The following is a 26900-nucleotide window of genomic DNA, read 5'->3' as shown; positions in this document are numbered from 1 at the left end:
ATCCAATATTTATCCAATAAGTATTAAATGACAACAGAAAAGGGTAATATTATAATAGGCTAAGTTGATTATAAAAGGTTATAAAACCATAAATGAGAATGAAATTATATCTGGGCTGGGACTGTAGCTCAGATATAATTTCATTAAAATAAAGGCATTCTGTCCATCTATAACTACAAAAAAAATTTTAAAAAGAATGAAATTATATCATTTGCAAGAAAATGGATGGAACTGGAAAGCATTTTTAAGTGAAATATGCCAGATTCAGAAAGTCAAAGGTCATGTTTCCTCTCATAAAAGTGGAAGCTGGAGAGAAAAAAGGGGATCTTATGAAAATAGAAAGGAGATCAGTAAGATAAAGGAAGGGAGTCAGGGAGAGAAAGGAGGGGAGGGCAAGAGAAGGTTCTGGGGAATGAAATTGATCAAATTATGGTTTGTGCATATACAAATATGCCACAATGAAACTCATTATTCTGTATAATTATTACACACCAATAAAAATATTTTTAAAAGGAAAAGGCTATATGGTATGTTGGCATACACCTGTAATCCCACTGGCTTGGGAGGCTGAGGCAGGAGGATTGCGAGTTGAAAGCCAGCTTCAGCAAAAGTAAGGTGCTAAGCAACTCAGTGAGACCCTGTCTCTAAATAAAATATAAAATATGGCTGGGGATGTGGCTCAGTGGTTGAGTGCCCCTGAGTTCATTACCGAGTCCCCCCTTCCCAACAAAAAGGAAAACGCTATAAAGAGGAACTGGAATATAAAAACATTTTAAGAGGGAAGGCTTAAATTATCTGACAGGAGACGGGAAAGTTTCATTTTTGTTTTATTAATTCATAAGTCTTTCAATAAACATTTATTGAGCTCCTAATAAGTATTAGGCACTGTGCGGGATGTTGATATTACAATGTCTTTCGAGAGCAAGGGGGAAAGATTAGCAATTAATAGTGAGAATCCAAAACATTTTTAAAAACAGTGACAATCCACAGTACTGAGTATGTACAAGGTACAATGAATCACTCCTTTGAGAGCCTGCTGATGTCAAGAAGAATGTTATTACCTCCTTTTATAGTGAATCATAAAGGGAATATGTAAAACACATTTCTTTCCTGACTGTGTTCATACTCTATTATTCCAAACAGAATATAGCTGGGAAATTTCCCATCCTCCCTTGGGAAGGAGGTTGTGCTCAAGAAGCTAAGTCTGTTGGCAAGTTAGTTATTAGTGCTCCTATCTCTCACTTCATATAGGTTTTGCTTTCACAAACATGTGCTAGGTGTTGGAAAAGCACAGAAAGTTGAGTAAGACACAGATCCTGCCCTCCATGACCTCAAAGACAGCTACCCATGATATGGTAAGGACTGTGATAGAGTAGTAGAGAGAAAACAAGAATGAAATCAAAGCGTTCTTCAAAAGTAACATCTAGCTGGATTTTAAAGGATGATAGGAGTTCATCAGATGGAAAAAGCAGGCAAAGACATTCTAGCCAGCGGAAATAGTATGGAAAAAATCAAGGAGCACAGCATGTTCATGAAATATTAAGGGATACAGTGCAGCTAGAACTTAGCATCTGTGAATGGGGAATGGTAAGAAAGATAGATAGTAAAATTGTAAGGGGAGGTGGACATTGAGAGAGACTTGGGCTAGCTATTATTCGGAAGGTAACAGAATTAATTGATTTTTAATCAGGAGAACAACACAATTAGATTTCTTTTTATTTAAAAAACTTTATAGGCTAAAGAGGATGAACTGGAATTACAAGATACCAAAGGAGGTGGTAAACTGGCTAACCAAATAATCTCAAGGACCTTTAGGTGGAATACCAGAGTTCAGGATCTCATATTTGGCCTCCAAAATCAGAAACCTAATTTTCATAATGCATGTAGTACAGAACACTTGAAGACTGACTCACAATAAAAAATACTTGAAGACTGACTCACAATAAAAAATGCATAAGAGACTGTGGTATAAAATATAATCCTAATTTACTAATACACATTCATTCATTCACCAAGTACTTATAAAGAATCTACTTTGGGGGGATGTGGCCCAGTGATTAAGTGCCCTGGGTTCAATCCCTAGTACCCACCAAAAAAAAAAAATCTGCTTTGTGCTCAGCATAGTTCTATAAAGAGCGAGGATGTAACTGTGATGATCAATTTTCTGTCCTCACAGAATTATGTTCTAATGTGAAATGCATTTTTCCAGTGACAAGAATATTTACGTTTGTTGTCTAAATCATTTCTTTCCCAGTATGAAGGTACCAAGGAATCTAAGTTGATAATCAAAACACTACTTGGGAATGATCAGAAAAAAGGAGGTTGATGTTATTAAGGTCTATTTAATTCAGGTCACAGGTAAAGCATAAGAAATGATCTATGCTCTAGAATAAGTGTACCTCTCTAATAACTAACTTAACAATATTCTTTGGGTTCATAATTTCTCAATCCTGAACATGCTGGATGGAAAACATGACCAAATCCTGAGTGTTTCCTCTCTTTCTGGATTCCAGGTGTATAGTTTTAATTTCAACACACACTTTCAAATATACTATAATACAATTGATTTTAATTATGGTAGGTAGTTTCAGTCAATTTTACCAGGTTTGATTAAATAAAGGCCTCAACTTCAACTATTTCACTATAAGAATCATGCTATAATTCTGGACTATTAAATTTTCATTGATTAATTCAACAAATATTCTAAAGTATTTATTAATTTCCTATGATGAGCTAGGTCCTCTGCTAGATGCTGGGATTATTAGAGTGAACAAGACAGACTCTGTACCTATTCTCAAAGAATTTCTGTATAGTCTAGTAGTAATATAAGATTAAGAAAATCACAAGTAAATAGCAGATCAGTAAATTAAACAAACTGTGATAAGTGTTGTGAAGGGACAAAAGGAAAATATTACAGTATCCAAGAAAAATATGACAATCACTTAGATTAGGCTAGTAGTATTGAAGACAGAGATAAGTTGTTTGAATTTCAGATTTATTAATACTCGATAATGGATTGGAGGACAAAGGTAAAGGAAAGGAAAGAGGACAAAGGTAAAGGAAAGGAAAGAATTGAGGGTAACTCCTGGATTTCTAATACAAGCAACTGAGCAGAGAACATTGCCATTAACTGATGTGAGGAAAATTTAATGTGGAAAATAATAAAATTCTTTTTAAACCTCTGTAAGACAACCAAATTCAAAGTAGGCATTATGTGCGGCTAGAACTCAGAGGAGAGGTCTGGATTGGAAATACAGATTTGGGAATTATTAACATAATGATGCTATGAAATATAGTATTTCCTGGGCAACTTTCTTAGAATTGGTGATTCCTGAATCTCCTCAGTGACACATTTTTAAAGACAATTTTATCATTTTCACATATTACTAAATTTGATAATTAAGAATTTATTCCTATTAATCTATTTCTCAAAGGCTAACCCTATGCAAAACTTCTTTAGGGGAAGACTCACTGCACCTTCTGAAGTCTACTACATCAACCCAAATATAAATTTAATTTTGTAGTTACTAGTTGCTTTTCATTAATAAATACTATGTCTTTTTTAAAATACTTTTTAGTTGTCAACGGACCTTTATTCTATTTATTTATTTATATGTGGTTCTGAGAATTGAACCCAGTGCCTCACACATGCTAGTCAAGTGCTCTACCACTGAGCCACAACCCCAACCCTACTATGACTTTCTTTTCCTCACTAAAGCTAACTTTTTAAAAAATATATATATTTTTTAGTTGTAGCTGGACACAATACCTTTATTTTATTTATTTAGATGTGGTGCTGAGGATTGAACCCAGGGCCTTGCACGTGCTAGACAAGTGCTCTACTGCTGAGCCCCAGACCCAGCCCTAAAACTAACTTTTTAAGACCCCTATGTAATGAAGTACTCAAATGGTTGGATAAGTCTGGTATGTGTATTAGAGTTTTGTGTATTACTATGTGTATTAGAGTTATTATTATTATGTGTATTACTATGTGTATTAGAGTTTCTGTCTTAATTATTTTTTCTGTAAGCTAAGTATTACCAAGTGAAAAGTATACTAGACTAAGAATCATGAGATCTGGGTACTAGTTCAAGTACTGTCACTATTGTTTTAAGTCAAAGTCTCTATAGGCCTGCTATTTTATAGGTCAAATGAAGAGACTATGGAATATTTTAAAGCCAATAAAATATTGGCTTTAAACATAATTTAGCATTCAATTGAAGTATTATCATCTTTAGCTTACTATTAGGTAGTTGAAGATCTGGGGTGGTGCTAAACATAAAGAATGATCCAGAGTGAAGATCCCTGTAGGCTGTTTCCAGATTTATCACTATTTTTTGTGGACTCCATATTTTGGCTTCTGTATCTATAAAACAGGAAAATCAAAATGATTTCCTTCACAGGTATGAGATGAAAATTAATAAACATCATATGCTTTGTAAAAATTCCTACATGAAAGAAGTTATGAAAATAAAAGTGATTGTTTGTGATAATGCTGAGTAGAATCTAGCTCTTAGAAAACCTGAAAAAAACTTAGCTATCATAGCTTTGTGACAATGGCCAGCTCACTAGGGAATCTTGACTTTTCCTGGAACATAAACTACTACCTTAGAAGAAGTGATATCGCTGAAGGAAGGCTTCTTTCAAGTAGCCAGTTCAAGGAGGTTATAGCTGGTACCATGCTGTAAAGAAAAAGAAATACTTTCACAAATTGATCAAGACTCTTTGCTAAGCATACCAGCATTTTCCAAATAGGACTCCCTTAGTGTGTTTTTGTTAGTGTGAAATAACTTTGCTAATGTGAACTGAGTGAAGTAAGGCTACATTCCTCGAGTTCCTTTTCTCCATCTTTATCCCTTCTCAGTTCTCCCTTTGCATTTTCCACTTGATTTGTTTTTCCCTTCTCTGTCTTCATTTTCCTAGAAGACTTTTCAAGAACTTAGTACACAGTGTCCTCGTCTCCTCTTCAAGGCCTCCCCATTCAAAGTTATTTGGGGACTGTCAGGTCTCAAATGTTTGTTTTATTTCAAAGACCCAGGAAGAGATAAAAGGCATATGCCAGTGCTTCTCAACCAGAGATGACTTTGTCCTTCAGGGGACACTTGGCAATGCGTGGAGGTATTTTTTTTTTTTAAGAGAGAGAGAGAGAGAGAGAGAAGAGAGAATTTTAATATTTATTTTTCAGTTTTTGGCGGACACAACATCATTGTTTGTATGTGGTGCTGAGGATAGAACCCGGGCCGCACGCATGCCAGGCGAGCGCGCTACCGCTTGAGCCACATCCCCAGCCCTTGGAGGTATTTTTTGGTTGTTATTAGTAGAGGGAGATCCTATTAGAATCCATGAATAGAAGCCACAGATGCAGCCAAATGTCCTACAGTGCATAGACCATGACCCCGTAATACAGAATTGTTGGTCCAAAATGTCAATAGCACTGCTGTTGAGAAATTATGATATGTACAGATATCAGTAGCTGAAGATGATAACTGAGATTTAGTGGCAGCAATTTAGGGTCCTTAGGAATTCATATTCTTAAAGTGATAAAGGGACAGTTACCAGTATCAGATTGTCTGGACTTGGATTCCCAGATTTCCTGTTTTGCTGACTGTATATGACTTTAAACTAATTATTCAATGCAACAAAAGCAGTTTCCTAATCTGAAAAAAGGGTTAGTAAAATATCCATCTCACTAAACTAGTAGGTACTTGGAGGCAAGAACCAGCTGTGCTTAGATTAGAGATAAGTATACAGTGGGGAGTGCTAAATATTTATACTAAATGTTTGATTATCAAACACCAGTTGTTTTGAAACTAAAGCAGAGATCATATATTACATAATATGGAACATAATGAGGAAAAAGCAGCCCCTGATAGTGGGGTTGGGGAGTAGGCTGGCACCATCACCTAGCATATGCTGACCTGTTGAATTAAATAATTTCACGGAACACCAACATCTGACAAGGCTACTCTATGATCACAATGAATCCAAACAAAACAAAAAAACCCCACTCTGTAATCATATTTGAATACAAACAAAAAAGCCTTGTTTCAACCACAAAAAATGACTAAATATTCCCTTATCATCTGTCATATGAAGGAGTATTGCTTCTTCACCAATCAGAGCTTTAGTCTCACTCGGATCTTCTCCCTTTTTATGGAAGAATTATTAAAATACCCAGTCACAGAATTACACCCACCTTCTAATAAACATCCGATTCGGAGAGAAGCCCAGCCTCCTGAACTCTACCACAAATTACCTGAGAAGCCCAAACTGTAAATCCTTTCTAACACTGTCCCTGAGATGTCCTGCTGTTTCCTACAGGTGCCTCCCTCCTTGCAAGGAGTCAATAAACCCAATTTGTCCAGCCCCAGAGGAGTTCTGGGTGATCTGGAGAGCACCGACAGAGTGAGATCACCCTAAACGTTAGTTAACTATTATGCCCCAAAGGGAACTGCAGGTGCACCCTGTGCAGTCAAGCGGCGACTTCATAAACAAGTACAGTCCTGCGCCACCTAACGAAGTTTCTGTCCAGGACCGACAAGACACACGGTGGTGGTCCCACAGGGACATTGTAGCCCATTTCGTTGTGTGATGATGTTCCACGACGAGGAAATTGCCGAATCACACACTTCTCAACATGTATCTGTCATTAAGCGAGGCATGGCTGTTTTGAGGCTTCCGGAGCCTCTCTCGCCGGTCCGTTTCTCCTCAGGGAATGCCTTCTTTCCTCAGGCCACCTCTGGAGAGACAGGGGGAGAAGGCTTTCGGTTTCCTGTCTTCCAAGTAAAAAGTTAATACGTTAAATGTCTCACGAAGTAAAACCTTCTAGTGAGGCGCGCATCTCCAGTTCCGACTTAGAATTCCTCAAATACTAGAATACCTCAGGGACAGGGGGAAACAGCACGCCGGTTTCATATTACTGTCTCACCTACCTGCCTATCTCAGGAGAAATGGCCCCCAATTCACTCTATAAGCAGACTAGCATAGCTCTACGAACAATACCGAACTCTCCGAAAGGCTCAGGCAATAGTCACAACAAGAAACCGAATCCCTAGGCTGGGCTCGCTCAGACTCCGCGCACCGATTGCAAGGCGGCTGCCTCTTCCAGGAGAACTACAAGTCCCGGCATGCCCGCGCAGCAGCGTCCCCTGGTTACTCGCGCCACATGAAGCGCACTGGGTGGGCTCTTCCGCGCGCCTGCGCCTCGGCGAGCTCTGCGCAGGCGCACTTCCAACGTTTGGGAGGAGGGCGGGGTGTCGTTCCCTTTCGCTGATGCAAGAGCCTAGTGCGGTGCTGGGAGAGGTGTCGGTAGGAGCAGCGCTGCCGCCGAGGCCAGGGGCTGACCCGTCTGACTTCTCGTTCGTGCCGAGCCCGCTCGAACCGCAGCCATGTCCGGGGACGAGGTGAGCGCCTGAGCCCGGCGCTAGGGCTAAGGATAAGGCAGGAAGCCTTACCCACCCAGTGGGGGAAACCGGGCCTGCGGCCTAGCGGCCGGCCGCCGCCATGTGGGGCACCCGGGCCTAGGCAGCCCGGAGCGGTGGAGCCGGCGAGGATTCTGGATCCGCATGCTTGGCCGCTCCCGGCTCTCCTCAGAGCCACAGCGCCGGGGCCGGCTTCTTCCTGGGGTCGGCGTTCCGGGAGTGGAGAGCACGCGTTGGGGCGCCGGTCCTGAAGGGACTGATGCCCCGACTGAACTAGATTGGGGCTGGCGACTCCTTCACTCGTTTCCGCTGGGCACTGATCAGCTCGCTTCTCTGGGCGCCCCGAGGAGCCTCCCTCGGCTCCGATGGAACACTGTAGTTAAAAAGTTTGTAGTCGAGTTTTTCCAGGCAGGTATCCCGCCCTTGTTTTCCTCTCGAGCGTTATTCTTAAAAAGACGAGAGGGTAAGGAAGTTAGGATTCGAGGAGAAGACCCTTCGGCTTCAAAAAGTGAGCAGCCTTCTCGGAAAGTTTCCGGGCGGATGTCCCCGAGCTTCCTTTAACAGGGCTCATAGCGATCTGAGCGAGAAGTCCGGGCTGCGAAGCTGACTGAGCCCCTTTCTCCAGTCGTACTTGGATCTCAAATCCCCACCCCACCCCCGCTATTTATGCTAGTTCATGTAAAATCAAACGACTTAAAATGAAATTGGTGTTAAAAGAGCTCTCACTCGGTATTGCTGAACACAGGAGGTAGAGTGCCCCCACCAAAACTACACCCCGTGTCAAAAAAAAAAAAAAAAGTATGAAGAATTTGTAGTTTTTTTCTGTCTAGAGGGCCTTGGAAGGGATGATGAGGAAGAATTCGAGGTTCTCTAAACTAGTGTTGGCTTTTGAGTAGACCCTGAACGATGCTTAGAATTTTCTCCAGCAGTGGGAAGGCTTGATTTATAGGATAAGGCAAATAGCAAGTTAAGAGTGCTTACACAGAGTGGAGTGTTCTCCAGTTTGGTTAGAGTTAAGCAATGAAGACTTGAAAAACAGGTAGTGGCTAGTTCATTCAGTACTTTCAAGTTAAGAAATTTGTAATTCTAGAGGGGACTTCGTTCTCATTTGGGTCTCAGGATAACCCTGTAAAATTGGTCCTATTCTGCCCATTTTACAGGTGAAAAACCGAGGTTCACAGTTGTATAATGCCTACTGATCAGATTCTCAGCTCCCGAGCCAGGAGTAGAATTCCAAAATGCTGCTTTCATCTAGGTGATAGGAATCAGGCTTAGAGAAACAGTCTGAAGGAGGTAGATGGTTCTGGCTTGGAGGTCATGGTAAACATGGCTCTCAGTTACTGTATTACTGAGAGGTGGTGTTTCACACTTATTTTATTTCTTCTACTTTTTCAAATTTTCATAATGTTTAGCAACTGTAGTACTTATGTAGAGCAATGTGCTGTGGGGAATTGTGGGTATGGTTTCAGTGATAAAGTACTCATACTGTCATAAGGGATATAGCTGTAATGCAAGGTAGAAGAGATACAATAGTAAGATAGCTGTAATGAAAGATAGAAATTGTCATAAGAAGTAGATATAGGCCCATCAACATAACAATTTGGGAGTGCTGGCAGGATCATTTTTGTAATAGGATCAGGTTTTTTTTAATATTTAATTTTTAGTTTTAGATTTCACAATATTTTTATTTTTTATTTTTATGTGATGCTGAGAATCAAACCCAGTGCCTCACATATGCTAGGCAAGCGCGCTACCACTTGAGCCACATCCCCAGCCCAAGATCAGGTTATTTGAAAGAAGTGGAATTTGAATACATAACTGAAGGATGAACAAGATTTTGTTCAGCATAGGTAGCAGAATCAGCATTCCAGCAGTGGACTTTGGAAGCTGATATAGTATATGCAGCTTGGCACTTCCTAGACTTACCAGTACTACTTCATTTTATAGATAGGAGAGTAGGCCCAAGGAGGTTAACTTGCCTTAGGTCATGCGCCAAGTTAGTGGGACTAGAACCTAGAACCTCTGTCAGGTGGAAGTTAACTGGTGAAGAGAGGTCTGAAGAATGGGGTGTAGATTCTGGTTCATGTAGTGTTATTAACAAGATAATTATTAGAAAAGTCCTTTCTGACCGCTTTACAGACTTGTGAAGACCAAATGAAAACGTGCACTTGGAAATGACTTATAAACTATCAGTAACTTTCTATAGTTTCTTTTTACTTTAAATGGCTCATTGAAATATAATTGCCATAAACGGCACATGTTACTTTTTAAACCTTGTAATTAAGCCAAAAAGATCATCAAAACATGATCCTTTTTAACCTAGTGGAACTATGAAAAAGCAATGACCTAGAAATGTGTTACTTGATAAGGGGAAAAAAAAATCCCCTAATTTGCAGGCACTCAGAATCTTTTTTTTTTGGTACGGGGGATTGAACCCAGGGGTACTTAACCAGTGAACCACATCCCCAGCTCTTTTTATTTTGAGACAGGAACTTGCTGAGTTGCTTAGGACTTCACTAAATTGCTGAGGCTGGCTTTCAACTTGGAATCCTCCTGCCTCAGCCTCCCAGATTGCTGGGATTACAGGGGTGCACTGCCACGCCCAGCATAGAGTTTTTTGTTTTTAAGCACTGTTAATGTCTTCTTAGACTTGCTTAATACTAGACACTAGTCACAAGGTATCAGAACATTGGGTTTTCACAATATGGTAAGGTGTTTTTCCAAAATAAGTTTTAAATTTAAAAAAGTTTCTGATTAAAAATAGAATGTGTGTTATGCAAATGAAGTTTATAAAACACAGAAGAATACAAGAAATAAAAATTTCCCAGAATCCTGTCACCTGGAGATGAAAAATGCTGTTAGCATTTCAGCCCTGAAAGGAACTTCAGATCAATACCTTTCTTTGCAAGTTCTTTTGAGAATATACATGCCTTCTGGGTGTAGTATGGACAAAAAAGTTGATTTCTTTGTAAGGTATGCTGGAGACAATTTGATGAAGCACTTCAGGCTGTAATCAGGGTAATTTTAGCTGGTATTCTCTTTTCTTGCCTTCTCCAACCCAACAAAGATAAGTTGAAAATGGAAATTTTATGCTTTTGAAGGCTTCATTGTAGACTTAGTAACTATTTGCTTCTCAAACCCAAACTAGCCTCATAAACAAAACCTCTGGAATGTAATCAATAATTTGAAAGTCAGATATAAAAGCCTTAAACCATGATCTTAGTCAAAACTGACATGGCCTTATGTTTTGGTGAGTCCTGCTTTGGTTGCTACTTCAGAATCCCTGGTTTCCTTATTTGTAAGCTACTTTGCAGGGTTGTGTGAATGAAATGAGGCATTGAGTATGTTAAGTACATAAGTATTAAGTATCCAGAGGTAGTAATTGAGAGAGATGTTAATTATTTCAGCATATGATTCCCAAATGTTTATTACCTTTGATAGGGCCATAGTCTGTTTACCTGTAGACCTAAATAAGAATTTTTTCCTGGGCTAAGAAGGCTGCTGGGAGGTTTCAGGATCCCTTCTATCTTTTGTCTGGCTTGCTGAATAATAATAATTAAAAGGCAGTTAATATTCCAGGGAACCTGAAGCATGAAAAAAAATTGCAATGAATGGATTATAAACTTTGCCAAAACCAGATTTATAGTGTCTGGAGTGCTGTCTGTTCTTTTGCCAAGTCTCCCTATTTCAGGAATGATGATGAACTGTACCTACCCCTGTACAGATTGCAGTATTCCATGTAGGATGACCCAAGGTCCACTATAGGTCAATAGTGGGGATTCCTTTTCCTGACTCATCTATCCTGGAAGGAATGCTTCTTTAAGTTTCTCAGTTAATGTTCTTCCAACTGACTGCATTTCAGAATTACTCATTTACACAGTTGGATTCTAGAGAATAACTTTGAAATGTTACTATAAAAATTTCCATAAAGCCTTGTGTATACTTCTCTACTAGATGAGGACAGTAGCTACCCTACCTTATTATAGACTATAGCTTAGTTTCCTTAATGTGCTTGGGACATAAAAAGAAAATTAAATTAATTATAATCAGTTTGGGGAAGTTTTGAGAGCTTCATGATACATCTGGCAAATTAGATCACCTGAGTTGAGGATGTTTCAGTGATAGGAATCAGATACCATGTTTTGTGAACTGTAAAGCATTATATAAATCATAATGTAAGGGCTTTATGTTTGCTTATTGGATGCTTGCAGTAACCTTGTCAGGTTTGGTTTTAGTTCAGCTTATCTCCATTTTACACATGAGGCATGAGGTGACACAGGTATGAGCCAGAGTCTGGATTTAAATCCAGGCAGTTGTGCTCCAGATTTGTTTCTGATCACTACACAGTCTACAACACAGCAGATCAGTGGGCAAAGATTGGTAAGGAGCTCAGGGGAAAAAATACTTGGATTTGAATCTAATTCTGTTTGACTTAAAGACTTTGCTCTTTCTGCTCTGTCAGGTGCCTGCCCTGTGTGTGTAAACTATTACATCTAAAATAACTTTTCAAGTAATCAGTGCAGTCTACAAGTTAGAAATTACTTTTCTACTTACTGTATGGTGAACATTTAGATAAAAATAATATAAGCAAATTTTTCGTATTCCACAAACAAAAAGCAGTGTAAAAACTTCTAAGGAAATTTCTCAGAGATTTACTGATTTGCTGATGGATTTTCTTAAAATTTAAGGTTTGTCTGGACTTCAGAATAAATTTTTAAAAAAATCAAGATCTAGCCTCCACATATAGCCACTCCAGGTTATCAATAAGATGAACTAAACTTTCCAAGGTATCGATTTTCTCATTTATGAATGAGGGACGTCTAACCATAGCTTGTTGCTAAAGTTCCTTCCCTTAATTCCATGATTCATTCAGGATGTCCAAATTTGCTTATGAAATTAAAAGTGAAGTTCCTTTATCTTATGATAGGTACCTTACAGATTGAAAGGCATGTGCACATGTTTCAGACACTCCCTCTCCCTGCACTCCATATTTAGTAGTACAAGGAAGGTTGGATGGACAGTTTTATTTTTTATACCTTTTACTTTTAAGAGTTTGCCTTTTGAGGATAAAGCATCATTAAGAAATAATCACTTGGTCTCTTTTTATTCTTTATTGTTTTTTAAACAGATGATTTTTGATCCTACAATGAGTAAGAAGAAAAAGAAGAAGAAGAAGCCCTTTATGTTAGATGAGGAAGGGGATGCCCAGACAGAAGAAACCCAGCCCTCTGAAACAAAAGAAGTGGAACCAGAACCAACTGAGGATAAAGATGTGGAAGCTGATGAAGAAGACAGTAGGAAAAAAGGTAAGTGGTTGATGTCAGAGTCACTATTGTGCTGGGAGCCCATTAAAGTTAAGGCCATTAGCAGTCTGTTCATTGAGCCTTACCAGATACATGATGGGTTTTTTGCAGGAAATTCCCACTGAATTCACAAGTGCAAAGATGATGACACTTCATCCTTCTGGAGCTGGTTTTCCAGCTTTAATGGGATTGTATTTGAGTATGAGCAGAAAGGAATAGAATCAAGGATAGGTGTTTTTTGAATATTTTTTTTTTTAATAATTTTTTTTCCGTTGTAGATGGACACAATAACTTATAATTTATATGTGGTGCTGAGGCTCAAACCCAGTGCCTCACACATGCAAGGCGAGTGCTCTACCATGGAGCCACAACCCCAGCACCCCCCCCCCCCATAGGCAGTTTTTGTATTAGCAAATCTGAAAATGCATATAAAATATTAATTAGTCTGAAATGTTTGGGGTTAAGTACTAGCTTTATTTTTTCACTCATGGTAGTACTCTAACATAGAAACAATTTGACTATTAGAAATAAATGATTCAGTAAATATAGTTTGTATCAAATATAAGATTCCTAGAGTAGAGAGAACTGATAATCATTGAGCAAATACCTTGTGCTGTCTTGTACATGTTTGAAACCAACTTTAGAAAGTAAATCATTTCTGTTTTAATAAGATAAAATGAATTCATAAATAGTTCTTTGAAAAACTTTGTAGTAGAGGGATCCTAAATACACAAAATGGCAGAGCAAATAGAAAACTTTCTGAACAGAACCTATTCTTGCTCATTAACGATAGTTTCATCAATATTCATATTTGTTGTACAGCCTTATTTTAATTAAATGTGAAGTAATTTATATAAGACCTTTCAATGATTGATTAGTTCAATAAAATGTTGAGGTAGGCACTGGGATTTAGTTGGACAAGGTTTATCCTCTTAGTATCTAGAAGGGAGACAGGTAAAGCAAACTTGTAGTAATTACCTCAGTATGCCCAAGTATCCTGAGAATACCTAACCCAGTTACAGGCTTAGAGAAGACTTCTTGGTAGAAGTAGCTCCTAATCAAGGTGGTGAGATGGAACAAATTGCTATATGAGAGGGCTCATGGGAATGCTTGAAGGTGAGACTACACACACATTGCACTAGGAATTGGAAGAAGTTCTATAGGCCTGGAGCAGGGGTTGAGGTGTGGAAGGTGGGGTACAGGGCTAGGTAGAAGTGAAGAAATAAAGGTGAAGGGTCTTGGAAGTTGTGTGAGAGCTGTGACTTTGTTTTGGAAACAAGAATGATATGGTCAGAGATTACTAAATAAATATGCTTAAAATGTCCCCTAACCAGATTCTTTGCTAGAAAGCTTGGAGTTGACCTGTCATTGTGCTTTTTAGTACCACAACCTTTACTTTTGTGGAAGGTCTACTGTACTAATTAATATATCTGATCTCTCTTTTCTGGTGACTTAGTTAATAGTTGGAATGTGTAACTCTTAATTTGATGCTCAATCTGTCTTTTATAGATGCTTCCGATGATCTAGATGATTTGAACTTCTTTAATCAAAAGAAAAAGAAGAAAAAAACAAAAAAGATATTTGATATTGATGAAGCTGAAGAAGGTGTAAAGGTAGTATTGCTTTCTTGTTGAAGGTAAAATTTGACCTCTTGAAAGGTTGCTAAATGGCTGTTTCTCACCCATTGTCTTATCTCTTAGCAGCTTTGCTTTATAGTTGTTAAGCACTTAATCACCACTGTTAAGGTCATTTTCTTGTATCTCTGACTTTTTTTTTTTTTTTTTTTTTTGGTACTGGGGATTTTAACCCAGGGGCACTTGACCACTGTACTATATTCCCAGGCTTTTTTTTTTTTTTTTTAAACTTTGAGACAGGCTCTCACTAAGTTCCTTAGAGCTGTGCTAAGTTGCTGAGGCTCTCCTCAAACTTCCTCAACCTTCCAAGTTACTAGAATTACAGGTGTACACCACTGTACCTGGCATGACTACATATTTTAAAGATTATTCTAGGAATGTAAATTTAGGTCTTAATATTATATTGTGTATCATTGAGATGATCATGAAGTGTCCCTGTCTTTAACCATACTGCGATTGTTTGGATGAAGAGAGATTTATCTAAGTGAGAAATCTTATGGAGCACATATTCCTGTGGGGTTTTTTTTTTGTTTAAACTTTTGGTAGCAGTAAAGAATAGTTCCCAGGCTTCAGTGTTTAGTAGCTGTTGATAGTGTATCCTGTAGGAAAACCAGAACACTGAGGCTACTTCTGTGGAATTCTTTGATTTTGTAGGGACTTGAAACCTCATGATTGTCTTGCCACTACTGAATTGGTTTCTAGTTCAAATACATGAAAAATTTTTTGAACAGGAATCAGATACATAGGTGGGTAGGTAGGTGAATAAGAGGGTGGATAAATGAGGAAAGAACTGAATGTCTGTTCTTTCCCTTCCTAGAACTACTACTTTAAAGAACTTTTAGAGAAATCACTTTAGCAGAGCCCACACATCTATTTTATACACCCCAGCATATAGCAGTTTTAATGTGTGTGTGTGTGTGTATTCAGAGAGAAAAGAGTAAGAACACGTATGCACATAAAGACACACCAAGAATCCCATTTTGTGCCTTCTACTGAAACTTTTCTTTAGTAAATAGTTAATTTGCTCAAATATAAGTAAATAATTTCACATGTGTCGGATATTTGTATCATAATCCATTGAGTTTTGGAAATAATGTCTTAATTTTGATGGCTGTTAATTAAGCAAATGCATATTAGTGTTTACAGTGAATCAGGCATTGTTGGTAATAAGTTTTTTTCTATTTTCAGATTCATTTTAGTTCAGGGATAATTTATTTATTTATTTATTTATTTTTTAGTTCTCGGCAGACACAACATCTTTGTTTGTATGTGGTGCTGAGGATCGAACCCGGGCTGCACGCATGCCAGGCGAGCGTGCTACCGCTTGAGCCACATCCCCAGCCCCAAGTTCAGGGATAATTTAGAATCCTTTAGAACAAGATGATTTTTACCTGGATTTGACTTTTTATCTCCCTGTTTGGAGAGTCTCATTTCCTTCTATTACTGCAGGGGAATTGAGAAAGAGAAATGCTCATATTGTACTGAACAAATTGGGTTTTAATATCCTGATAACAAGATGAAACATCAGAGATGTGCCACAGAAATTAACAAAGTTTTGTTAGTTGATTCTTTTTTTTTTCTCTCATGTTCTGTATGGATTATATTTTGTTATTCACGTCAATAATGTGTCCAACTTTAATAAAAACTGGGTCATTACAGATGGAAGGACAAAATGCTTCATAGGCTGTTAAAGCAGTTTATTCTTTGAGTCATGAAATGCCCTTGGGACATGAGTGGGCATATTTGTTACTTCTAGTAGCTTTTGTCCTCAAGAGTCACTAATAAGCTCCACTTGTAAGTGCTTGGATACATTTTTTTCTCTGTTATTGAAGTCATAACCTTAGGAAGATGTTACAGGTATCCTGGTCATGAAGCAAGAAAGGCATGGATATCGATCTTGAAGCTGAAATGTTTTTGAGGTCATAAGTTACGCTCCCACCTGAATTTTCTGACCATTCCAGGACTTTTGAACCACCTGAAAAACAATTTTTGCTTGTGTCTGCCTCTTACTGTTTCTTGGCCTTAGTTTAGAGGTAGATCTAATTATTAGGATTAAGTCAATAGGAGCATAGGACTAAAAGCTAGCCAGTATGTGCTAATTTAAATTCAAATTTCTACATTTCTCATTTACTATCATCTTAGAGACTAGATCAATATCTAGTTTCCTGTTTTAGTATACCTAGCTAATACAATGGGTTGATTAGTGTGACACCAGATTACAGAACTGGATTTGGGATCCCAAGTCTGAATTTTGTTTACTCATCTCTTCCAACTTTTCTGCTGATAAGGTTTCTGAAATTACCATAGCATTGTCATAGTAGTTCAGAGTATAGGTACACAAAAAATAGAATTGTGGCTAATGTTGACAGTATACTTGGAATAGGAGTTGGGTAAGCTGGTGAGAAGAGGAAGTAATTAAAAGGCTGGAGACTGAGGTAGGCCCTTTTTTTTTCCAGAGGTGTTTATGATTCATCTCTAACATGCCCTATTTAACATCCATACCTCTAGCAGCTAATCTTGGTCAAGCTGTACCTTGTCTGCATCCATTCATCATAAGATCCTAATTCCCTGTGGGTGGGGGGGTCTATCTTTCCCTCTTTCGTGATGTCATCTATAGAAATGCTGATTAAGGACTTCTCCAGCCTGTTGCCAAGCTGAAGTGGTGTAATAAAAGAGATATTTGTCTTTTAACTGTTGGCAGTCTTCAAAATGATAAATATCTTTCGTATGCTAATGAAAAGACTGATTACTAGGAGGCCCCTAGATAGCTTGAGATAGGGGCTGGTCATCAGGCAGATCAAGCCATGATTAGAGGATTGGAACTTTCCTTGATCCCTGCCACTTCTGAGGATGGACGGTCTAGAGATTGAGTTCTTTTGGCTTGCCAGTGGCCATTGATTTAGTAAATTACACATTTTTAATGAAACTTTAAGTAATGGAGTTCAGAGAACTTCCAGGTTGGTGGCCTCATTGAAGTGCTGGGAGGGTGGCATGCCTAGAGACATGCCTTCCTTGACATGTTCCCATCTCCCCACATTTTGTCCCTATGGATTGCTTCCCTTTGGCTTTTTTTTTTTTTTAAGTTGTATCCCTTGTAATAAAACTGGTAAATAAAGCACTTTTTTTGAGTTCTGTGTGTCATTTTAGCAAATGATTGAATTTGGGGAAGGCATTGTGGGAACCTCTGAATTTGTAGACAAGTCAGTGTGGGTAACTTTGGGAACCTGATACTTGTTACTACCATCTGGAGTGAGAATCGATAAACTATGAAACTGAGCCTTTAAACCTTTGGAGTCTGACAGTAACTCCAGATAGTATCAAAATTTAATTGGAGGATGTCTAGTTGATATTAGAGAATTGTTGTGGAAAAACATCACGTATTTGGTTTCAGCAGGAGAATTACCCACTAACTGCATCATATTTAGTCAGAAACTTATAAAAAAAACCCTCAGTCCTTTTCCACTAAAGATTGTCAGAAGATTAAAGAATTTTCTTTAATTTTTTATCAGAACCAGATGGTTCTGATAGTAGCCTGTTTTGGAAACATGAATAATAAGATTCCCAAGCCTGAAGAATAAAAAAGAGGAGGGAAAAGATCCCACAAAGTATTTTGAGAAATTTATGGTTTTAATGATAATCCCTGAGCCAGTTTTTCCCACTTGTGAGAGGTATTTCTTATCTGTAACTTTAGCTTTGAATATTTGATTGTTTTTGCTCTAAAATGATGGTAGGCCACTGTCTTTTTAATTAAAAACTATTGCCCTAGTATCAAAATGTTGAGACTTTTCTCAATTTCTTAGGATCTTAAGATTGAAAGTGATGTTCAAGAGCCAGCTGAACCAGAGGATGATCTTGATATTATGCTTGGCAATAAAAAGAAGAAAAAGAAGAATGTCAAGTTCCCAGATGAGGATGAAATATTAGAGAAAGATGAAGGTAATATTGGGGACTCAACATCTCTTCTAGGCTTGACGCTTGGCTCTTCATCTCCTTGATTGGGGCTAGGGGACTTCTTTTAAAGTTCAGTTTTATCAGTTTTTAAATACTATAGTTTTTAGAGAATTTTTCATATAGTCATCAGATGGGTTTTTATGGATGTGGAAGTTTCTTAAATGCTTTCAAAATTAAACTCTTTTCCTTCTAATTATTTATAGCTAGCAATTATTCTAGCAGTTATTTCGTTGTATTTGTTAAGTCAAGAAACATTTCACCATGTGTTAACATTAATATATATATTAAGGGTCTTATGCATTTCATAACATCCTTGCCTTTAAGGGAAAGGGGATTGTTTGTGATCCTTGGTCTCTTTATGCTTACGGCTGTCATGAATGAATGCCTTAGTGAAAGGGACCACAAATGTCTTTGAAGCCCCCTCCCCCTCTGTTGGTATAATAGAATCCACCCCCATTCTTACAATCTTTGTTATCTGTAGCTGTAGAAGATGAAGATAGCAAAAAAGATGATGGGATCTCATTCAGTAACCAGACAGGTCCTGCTTGGGCAGGCTCAGAAAGAGACTACACCTATGAGGAGGTAAGACAAATTCTCTTACAAGAAGGGGCTAAGCTGTTCACTAGAACTTAAAAACATGATAGCTGGTCACAGTGGTGCACACCTATAATCTCAGTAAAAGTAAAAAGGGCTGAGGATGTGGTTTAGTGGTAGAGTGCCCAGATTGACTCCACCAAACCGTGCACACAAAGAAAAACAAGGTAAATGATCCTCAAATTGGAAGGGCCCTTGAGATACAGGTTGATGGTAAAACAGAGACAGAGAGGTCACAGCCAGTTCATAGCATTTTCTGATGCCTACCTGTGGGCAGCCTGCCTAGAATGTGACAGTCATTGTAATACTCACTATTCCCATCTGTGTTCAGGGACTTCTGAGGTATGGAGCCTGAGGATTAGAGTGGCATTGGTGACAGAATGACTAATTTGGAACCAGGGTAGTCTGGAGTTGCTTGAATCTTCCACAGATCATATACTTTTCTTTAAACATAGCAGAATTAGTTGTGTGCGTTTACTTTGGACAAGAAAGAATCACTATCTGTAATGGAATCACTCACCATCTTTATTGGGACAGATAGATCCTGGTTGGTGATGAGTTCCTGCCTTCAGGGAGCTTCTAGAACATTTAGTGATGTTTGTGTATATTTAGTAAAAAGTGAAATATGTCCATCTGTGACAATGTGGATGAACTTGGAGGAAATATGCTCACTGAAATAGGTCAGATATAGAAAGACACATACTGCATGATCTCCCTTATGTGAAATTTAAAAAAAATCAAACTCGTAGAAATAATAGAAAGGTGGTTGGCAGGGTTGGAGGATGGGTGAAATGGAGAGGTGTTGGCAAAGGGGTAAATACCTTTAATTATAATAATGTCTAGAGATCTAATGTAAAGCATGATGACTTTAGTTAATCATATTGTGATGTTAACTTGATTTTGCTAAGAGTAGGTTCTAAGTGTTCTTTCATGGGTGAGTGGGAAGAGGAAAAGTAAGTGAGGTGATGGATATTTTAACTAACTTGACTAGGGTAATCATTTTACAATATATATATCAAATCATCACATTGTATACCATGAGTATGTACAGTTTTATTTATCAGTTATATCTCAATAAACAGAGGGTGCACACACAAGAAAAGTAAAGAAATATGCTCCATTAAAGCAGTGACTCAAATGTGAACTTTATACCCCTGCTATTACTAAGAATGTGCTTGAATACCACTTTATCCCTATAGCTACTGAATCGAGTGTTCAACATCATGAGGGAAAAGAATCCAGATATGGTTGCTGGAGAAAAAAGAAAATTTGTTATGAAACCTCCACAGGTTGTCCGAGTAGGAACCAAGAAAACTTCTTTTGTCAACTTTACAGATATCTGTAAACTGTAAGTTGGTTAATGGAGACCCTCCATCCAAATACCAGATTTTCAGTGAATTTTTCAGGATGTTAAATATCCTTATTGCGGGTTTATTGCAGGTAAAAAATAAAATGCACAGGTGTAGGGATTAGGTTGAGGAGGATCACAATGTAGGTCCATCAAGTTTCAAATCAGGTTTCAGGGTTCATTTTTGTGGTGATGATGAAAGAAGTCAATTCATACATACTAGTCTATGAGAATGGGTCCTAAACAGATGGAATGAGGAGTGAGGGGCCTGAATGTAGTTCTCAGACAGGAGTCTATGGAGGTAAAAAGTTAGGTGGGGCTGGGCCTATCAAGCCAATAGTGAGCTCTGAAAAGTGGCTCAATATGATATGCCTCTTCCTTGGATGGTCTTTGCCAGATGAGATTTCTACTTTCTTAATACCATCACATTCTATGCCAGTGTCACAGGTGACATTTTTGGGCCTTGTTTTTCTCAGAGCTCCTCAGCAATGCCTTTCATTGTTCTTCTACATAAGAGATATACATGCTTGCTGCAGTAAAAAGATAACCACTTGTTTTCGTTACTTACAGGCATTACTTTTTAGACTTCTTTGTTAAAACAATAGTACTATATACTTATTAGAAAATAAAGACACTCTAAAGAAAATGAAAACTCATTCAAAGTTCACCATTGAGATGGATGACCATAGTTTAATGCACATATCTTTAAATATATTGGTATCATACTGATTTAACCTGGTTTTTCCAGTAGTTTTAAAACTTTTGCTTATGTCATTAAATAGCATTCCTGTGTTTTAAATACCTTCACAAAATATTCTCATAGTTCTTAAGTTGGACATTGTTGCTCTCAGATTTATATTGTTGGAGGCAAAGCTTCAGGGAACGAAGATGTTCATGGACATCTTTAGACATGTGTTTTTGCAGTAGTTCAGAACAGAGTCTTAGATCAAAAATTCCCAAAGTGGAATTCCTGAATTTAAAAAAATGGATATTTTAATGGCAAGCATTGGCAAATGCATTCCAGCAAGCTTTTAAGTATTTGTACTCCCACTAACAACATAGAAGTTCATCTGTTTTATTATATTTTCACCAACTCTCACCCATTACCTTTTGGGAAAATATTCCCTTACTTGTCTGCTTATTAAAACACATTTATTTTTTATTTTTATTTTTTAAAGAAAGAGGAGAGAGAGAGAGAGAGAGATTTTTTTTTTTTTTTTTAATATTTATTTTTCAGTTCTCGGCAGATACAACATCTTTGTTTGTATGTGGTGCTGAGGATCGAACCCAGGCCGCACGCATGGCAGGCGAGCGCGCTACCGCTTGAGCCACATCCCCAGCCCTTAAAACGCATTTAAATGATACCAAGTGTATAGATTTAAAAGGTGAAAGTAGTGAGTGGCATTGCTCTGCCTGTTATCTGTGTACTTTAGGGAAAAAAAGAGACCTATCTTGTTCTAAAAGCAGGATGGTACACCATTGAATAAATGTATCATATATACATTTATGATACAAATATTTCATATTGGTAAATATTTAAGCAGTTTGTTTTTGTGCTATTGTGCTACCCTGACATGCCTACATGTATATATAGTTTCTTTTTATTTTTAAAGAACAGCTTCAAACAAGAAACAGGAATTGGCATAACAAACATCTAAATAGCCATCATCTAGGTTTGGTATATTTTAACCTTTTGATACATTTGCTTCAGATCTTTTTGCTTCTTTGTTGTTGTTGTAGATGGATACAATATCTTTATTTTTATGTGGTGCTGAGGTTCAAACCCAGTGTCTCACACATGTGAGGTAGGTGCTCTACCACTGAGCTACAGCCCCAGCCCTTCTTTTTACTTCTTCAAAGAGAAGTTTTACAGCTGGGCACGGTGGCGCACACCTCTAATCCCTATGGCTCGGGAGGCTGAGACAGGAGGATTTCGAGTTCAGACCCAACCTCAGCAACCATGAAGCGCTGAGCAACTCAGTGAGACCCTGTCTCTAATATAAAGTAGGGCTGGGGGTGTGGCTCAGTGGTTGAGTGCCCTTAAGTTCAATCTTCAGTACCAATAAATAAATAGATAGATATAGATAGATAGATGATAGATAGTTTTACAATTAAGGCCTTTGTATCATTTTGATTCCTTTCTTCTTCCTTCCCAGAGGAAGATACTATCCTCAAAAGTTCTTGTTCCTATCCATGTTTTTCTATGGAAATAGAATAATAATGTTAATAATAATGTTATTATAAGTATTGAACTATTGAAAAAAAGTCTTATCATATAGTATATATTTTTATTTCAAAGTTTAAATGAATTATGTCCTGAAATTCAGCTAAAAGCTGAGTAATAACAAATTGAAATTCTGAACAGGGTGGCTTTTTAGAAGTTTAGTTTTTTTTAGATTTCCATGAAAGCTACAGTTCATTTATTTGATTTTCTTTTTAGATTACATCGTCAGCCCAAACATCTCCTTGCATTTTTATTGGCAGAATTGGGTACAAGGTAAGAAATTGTATTCATATTTATGTACTACCAGACATTTCATAAGAACTTCTCTACTTAAAAAGATATGTAATGTGCTCAGAAATAACATTTACCTGATATCCAGAACTTTTAGAGCTGTAGAGAAGTGAAACCACTTCATTTCTATGGAAGAGCTTGGCTGGGGCTCAGTGGTAGCGCACTTGCCTGGCATGTGTGAGGCACTGGATTCAATTCTTAGCACCACATATAAATAAATAAATAAAATAAAGGTCTATCAACAGCTTAAAAAAAAAAAAAACAGGGTACAGAGTTGACTGGCTCATCTGATCAGGCCCACTGATATACCAAACTGAAAGCACAAGTACTCCCATGTTTAGACTTCCCTGTCACTAATTGGAACTCTCGGTCTTTTTTGTGGAGCACATATTAGATTTCAGAGGAACCCATTTTCTTGAGTCAGAACTTTTTTTCTAAATTGACAACAGGGTATTGGAGAAATAGTTTGTAAGGTAATGAGTAGCATAGGAGAAACCATTGAAGTAAGGATTTGAGTTCAGTAGCTATTTCAGGGAAGTAGATAAACCCTACAATCAACTGTATTGATTGTAGGGTTCATCTATTGAAGGCACTGAGCCAGTCCATCCCCATTCAAAGAGGCCAGGATCTCATGGAGCCCAGGCCAATGAGTTTAATTACTATAAGTTCAGGAAGCCAAATGTCCCTTTAAAATAGATAATGTAGACTTCATTTATAATAATGATGACACACGTGGAGCACCTGTTGTGCAGTGCTTTTTGGTTACAATCTCAATCTTTACAATGTTTCTATAAAGTAGAAAATAATACCAGTGCTCAGATTTGGAAACAGATTTAGTGAAGTGGTGGTTCCTGTGGCTAGTTAGTGGCACAGTCAAGATGCAAACTTGGATCTTACTTGTTTCTGGAGCTTGAGTTCTTCAAGGGCTTAATTGCCTGTGCCTTACTGTCAGCACAGAGATAAATAAGGTGTTTTGTGCTTTTACTCTCTAAAAAAATCACAAGTGGAGTTTGCTATACTTGCTGTGGGGTTAAGAACTAATTTATTAACCATGATAGATAAGTAAGCTCTGTTATAGAATTGTAGTTTTTTAAAAAATTCAATACAATCATTGTTTATTTTTAAGCAGAAAAAAAGTGTGACAGTGTTTTTTCTACTCAGAATAATTAGCATTTTTGTAGAGGTGAACTTGTGGTAGTTGGGTTAAATATCTTAGGGTTTGAGAAAATTCTATTTCTTTTAACAGTGCATGAAAAAAATATGCCTCCATTGGAGTCACCATAGCCTAGAAATTAAAGATTATAGTTCATGGAGTGTGATATTAAACCCTTATAGTTAAAGAAGAATCATAGGAAATGTTCTTGTAAAAGTCAGTTTTATGATAAAATACAGAACAAATATAAACTTTACTCTTTAACTGAATTGTTGTTTTATTGATTTGTAATTTGGGGAGGGAGAAGGGTACCAGGGACTTAACTCAGGGGCACTCAACCATTGAGCCACTTCTCCATCCCTATTTTGTATTTTATTTATATTTTTTGTGTAATGAGATCCCACTATGTTGTCCAGGTTGACCCTGGACTCCTGGGCTCAAGTGATCCTCCTAACTCACCCTCCTGAATAACTGAGATTACAGGTGGATACCACCACATGCAACTTAGAATTTTTAAAAATACATGTAATCCTTTTCATATTTTTATATTTATAGCTCACATTGCTTTGCATGTGCTGTGCATTCAGTAAAAGTTTGTTTTCCTTTATTTGATGAATGGGCTCATAAATGCAATTAATAATTCAGTTATTAATTAAAATTAGTTATGAATCTGATTGTTGTCCCTGCAGAAGTAATTGGTTAAAATTAGATTTAATGTTAGGGAAGATAGGTAGGTCATCAGGCTTTGATGACTTGATTAAAAATAAAATTTAAGGGCTGGGGTTGTGGCTCAGAGGTAGAACACTCACCTACCATGTGTGAGGCACTGGGTTTGATCCTTAGCACCACATAAACGCGAGCACGCGTGTGTGTGTGTGTGTGTGTGTGTGTGTGTGTGTGTGTGTGTGTATGTGTGTGTTGCTGGGGATCAAACCCAGGACCTTGCACATGACAGGCAGGCAGGTGCTAAATCAACTGAGTTACATCCCTAACCCTGAATATATTTTAAATTGATGAAATATAAAGATGTTAGAATTTGATTCTTTGAGGGAAAAATAAAAATAATAAAGCTATTTTTGTTTTTCATAGTGGATCTATAGATGGAAATAACCAACTTGTAATCAAAGGAAGATTCCAACAGAAACAAATAGAAAATGTCTTGAGAAGATATATAAGTAAGTGTGTAACTTAATTTTATTACATCACTCTAAACTTCTCATCAGGCTGCTGTGTTTTGGGAGAGCCTTTTGTTTGTAATGAGCCTGGAAAAGCAGTCTTTTAAAAGACCAGCGGGGAAAGGATTGTAAAGGGAAAGTTGGACAGGGGCACAAGGGAAAAGGACTTGAATTTCCTAAGGCCCAGCTGATTGAGCCTGCTGGTTGATTCTGGAGCTGAAGGCGAAATCTGCCTACGATTCAGGCTAGGCTTGGCCTGCTTTTGTGACCTTACTAATTACTTAAAATTGCTATGGCATGCCTGTTTCCATGTAGGAAGGTATGGGGTCTGTAGTGTAGACGGAAGCAAGAAGAGGCAGCTTCATCTTATCTCTTCAAACTCAGCTTCATCCTTTTTTGCTCCAGGATGAAGAATTTAGAATCTTTTTTTTTTTTTTTTTAAAGAATCCCCCCATCGCCCAACCCATGTTTTAGTGCCAGGACATTACAGAAGACAACTTGTGTTTTCTGATTGCTGCCCCAATAGCTGAAATTCAGTTAAGCTTCCCTGTCTGGGTGCACAATTAAATTGCAGTCTGAGTCTAGGCTTATTGAGTCCAACGTAGATGCAATGTAAATGCAGAGGAGAGCAACCTCTGTTTCAGGGTGGCTACCAGTAATGCTATGTGTTGCTTTTCCTGCAGAGGAATATGTCACATGCCACACATGCCGATCACCGGACACCATCCTGCAGAAGGACACCCGGCTCTATTTCTTACAGTGTGAAACCTGTCATTCTCGATGCTCTGTTGCTAGTATCAAAACCGGCTTCCAGGCTGTCACGGGCAAGCGAGCACAGCTCCGTGCCAAAGCTAACTAATTTGCTAATCACCACTGATTTTGCAAAGTGTGTTGTGGAGATTTGGCTGGACAGGTTTACCATCAGAGTGGATATACCATTATATTAAAAACAAGATAGAAAAGCTGCCAAGTTCTTTGGTGAGTGGTTGGTTGATCTGAAATCCTTGCAGGATGCCGATGCTCAAGCTGTTGACATACTCATTGCCTACTTTAACAAGTGTCAGACATGATGGGGTAAGGAGGTGCTTTTTTAAAATCGTTCATAGACTTCTGTAAAATGCAAGATAAATTAAAGTTATTATAACAGTGATTCTTTCAATTTGGTTTGTCCTTCAGTTTTCTCTTCTATAAAAAAATGTACTTGGTGAATTCAACAGAGACAAAACAAGTTTGTGCCTGGGCTCTGGTGAGCTCTCTGGATCTTTGTTCTGAGAAACTGGATGCTGGAAGGCACTTCATTCAGCTGGGAAGCCATTTTCCTTCTCAGCTTCTTTGGAGATACAAGGCTAACGTGACATGGCTTCCCATGAGAGGGTGGTTGGAGCATGAGATCTAGGACAAATACTGCTTATTTTCAATGTCCAGGGAATGACTGTAAAATTCAATTCTTTTCTTTATGTGAGGGTTGTTGCTGCTACCTCACTGCTAGGTCCTCCTCCAACTTTACCACATGAGGGAAATATAAGGTGCTAAGTACCCTCCCTCAGAATTTTCTTCCTTAATGGCCTATAAATCTGTCTTGTAACTGGCACATTAGTTGGGTATCTGTGTTGGCAAGGAAGTGGTGTGGTATATGCAGTAGAGAACTCTTCTGAGTCTAAATGGTGGTGCTAGAGGAAGCTTCTCCCCTCCATCCCTCACTTAGTGTTCTGGGTCTCAAGAAGGCCAACCACAAAAGCTTTTCTATTTTCTGTAATAAAGTAACTTTTAAATGGGACCATGAGAAACCAAGATATGCTGCTGCTG

General features: G+C 38.0%; 1 protein-coding gene and 2 long non-coding RNA genes across 4 annotated transcripts; 1 reads left to right on the top strand and 2 right to left on the bottom strand.

Moving 5' to 3' along the window:
• Positions 1-811: 811 nt before the first annotated feature.
• On the bottom strand, positions 812-7243 carry LOC124085741 (uncharacterized). Of its 2 annotated transcripts, XR_006849539.2 has the most exons (4): positions 6933-7243; positions 6197-6739; positions 4608-4682; positions 812-4366 (listed from the first exon to the last, which is right to left on the bottom strand). It is a non-coding gene; the product is annotated as an uncharacterized LOC124085741 (long non-coding RNA). The 2 variants fall into 2 exon arrangements; XR_006849538.2 differs by having other exon boundaries at positions 6197-7243.
• A 4-nt stretch (positions 7244-7247) lies between these two features.
• Positions 7248-26244, top strand: Eif2s2 (eukaryotic translation initiation factor 2 subunit beta). Its single transcript, XM_046433673.2, has 9 exons — positions 7248-7403; positions 12550-12727; positions 14234-14337; positions 18159-18294; positions 18791-18891; positions 20103-20251; positions 22692-22748; positions 25009-25094; positions 25778-26244. The coding sequence occupies exons 1-9, from the start codon at positions 7389-7391 to the stop codon at positions 25951-25953; spliced, it is 1002 nt and encodes a 333-aa protein (XP_046289629.1). The 5' UTR covers positions 7248-7388; the 3' UTR covers positions 25954-26244.
• LOC124085742 (uncharacterized) lies at positions 15890-24818 on the bottom strand. Its single transcript, XR_006849541.2, has 2 exons — positions 22844-24818; positions 15890-21221 (listed from the first exon to the last, which is right to left on the bottom strand). It is a non-coding gene; the product is annotated as an uncharacterized LOC124085742 (long non-coding RNA).
• Positions 26245-26900: the final 656 nt, after the last annotated feature.

The sequence above is a fragment of the Marmota monax genome, unplaced genomic scaffold, assembly GCF_021218885.2.
Source record: "Marmota monax isolate L192 unplaced genomic scaffold, Marmota_monax_Labrador192_F-V1.1 WCK01_AAM20220418_F8-fsc00014, whole genome shotgun sequence".
NCBI lineage: Eukaryota > Metazoa > Chordata > Mammalia > Rodentia > Sciuridae > Marmota > Marmota monax.
This window is presented reverse-complemented; position numbering and strand designations above follow the sequence as displayed.

Bases quoted from the DNA above. Each gene is read 5' to 3' on its own strand.
- Eif2s2 (XM_046433673.2), top strand. The intron at 18,892-20,102 runs GTAAGACAAATT...TTATCCCTATAG, and splicing joins GAGACTACACCTATGAGGAG to CTACTGAATCGAGTGTTCAA. The intron at 22,749-25,008 runs GTAAGAAATTGT...TGTTTTTCATAG, and splicing joins TTGGCAGAATTGGGTACAAG to TGGATCTATAGATGGAAATA.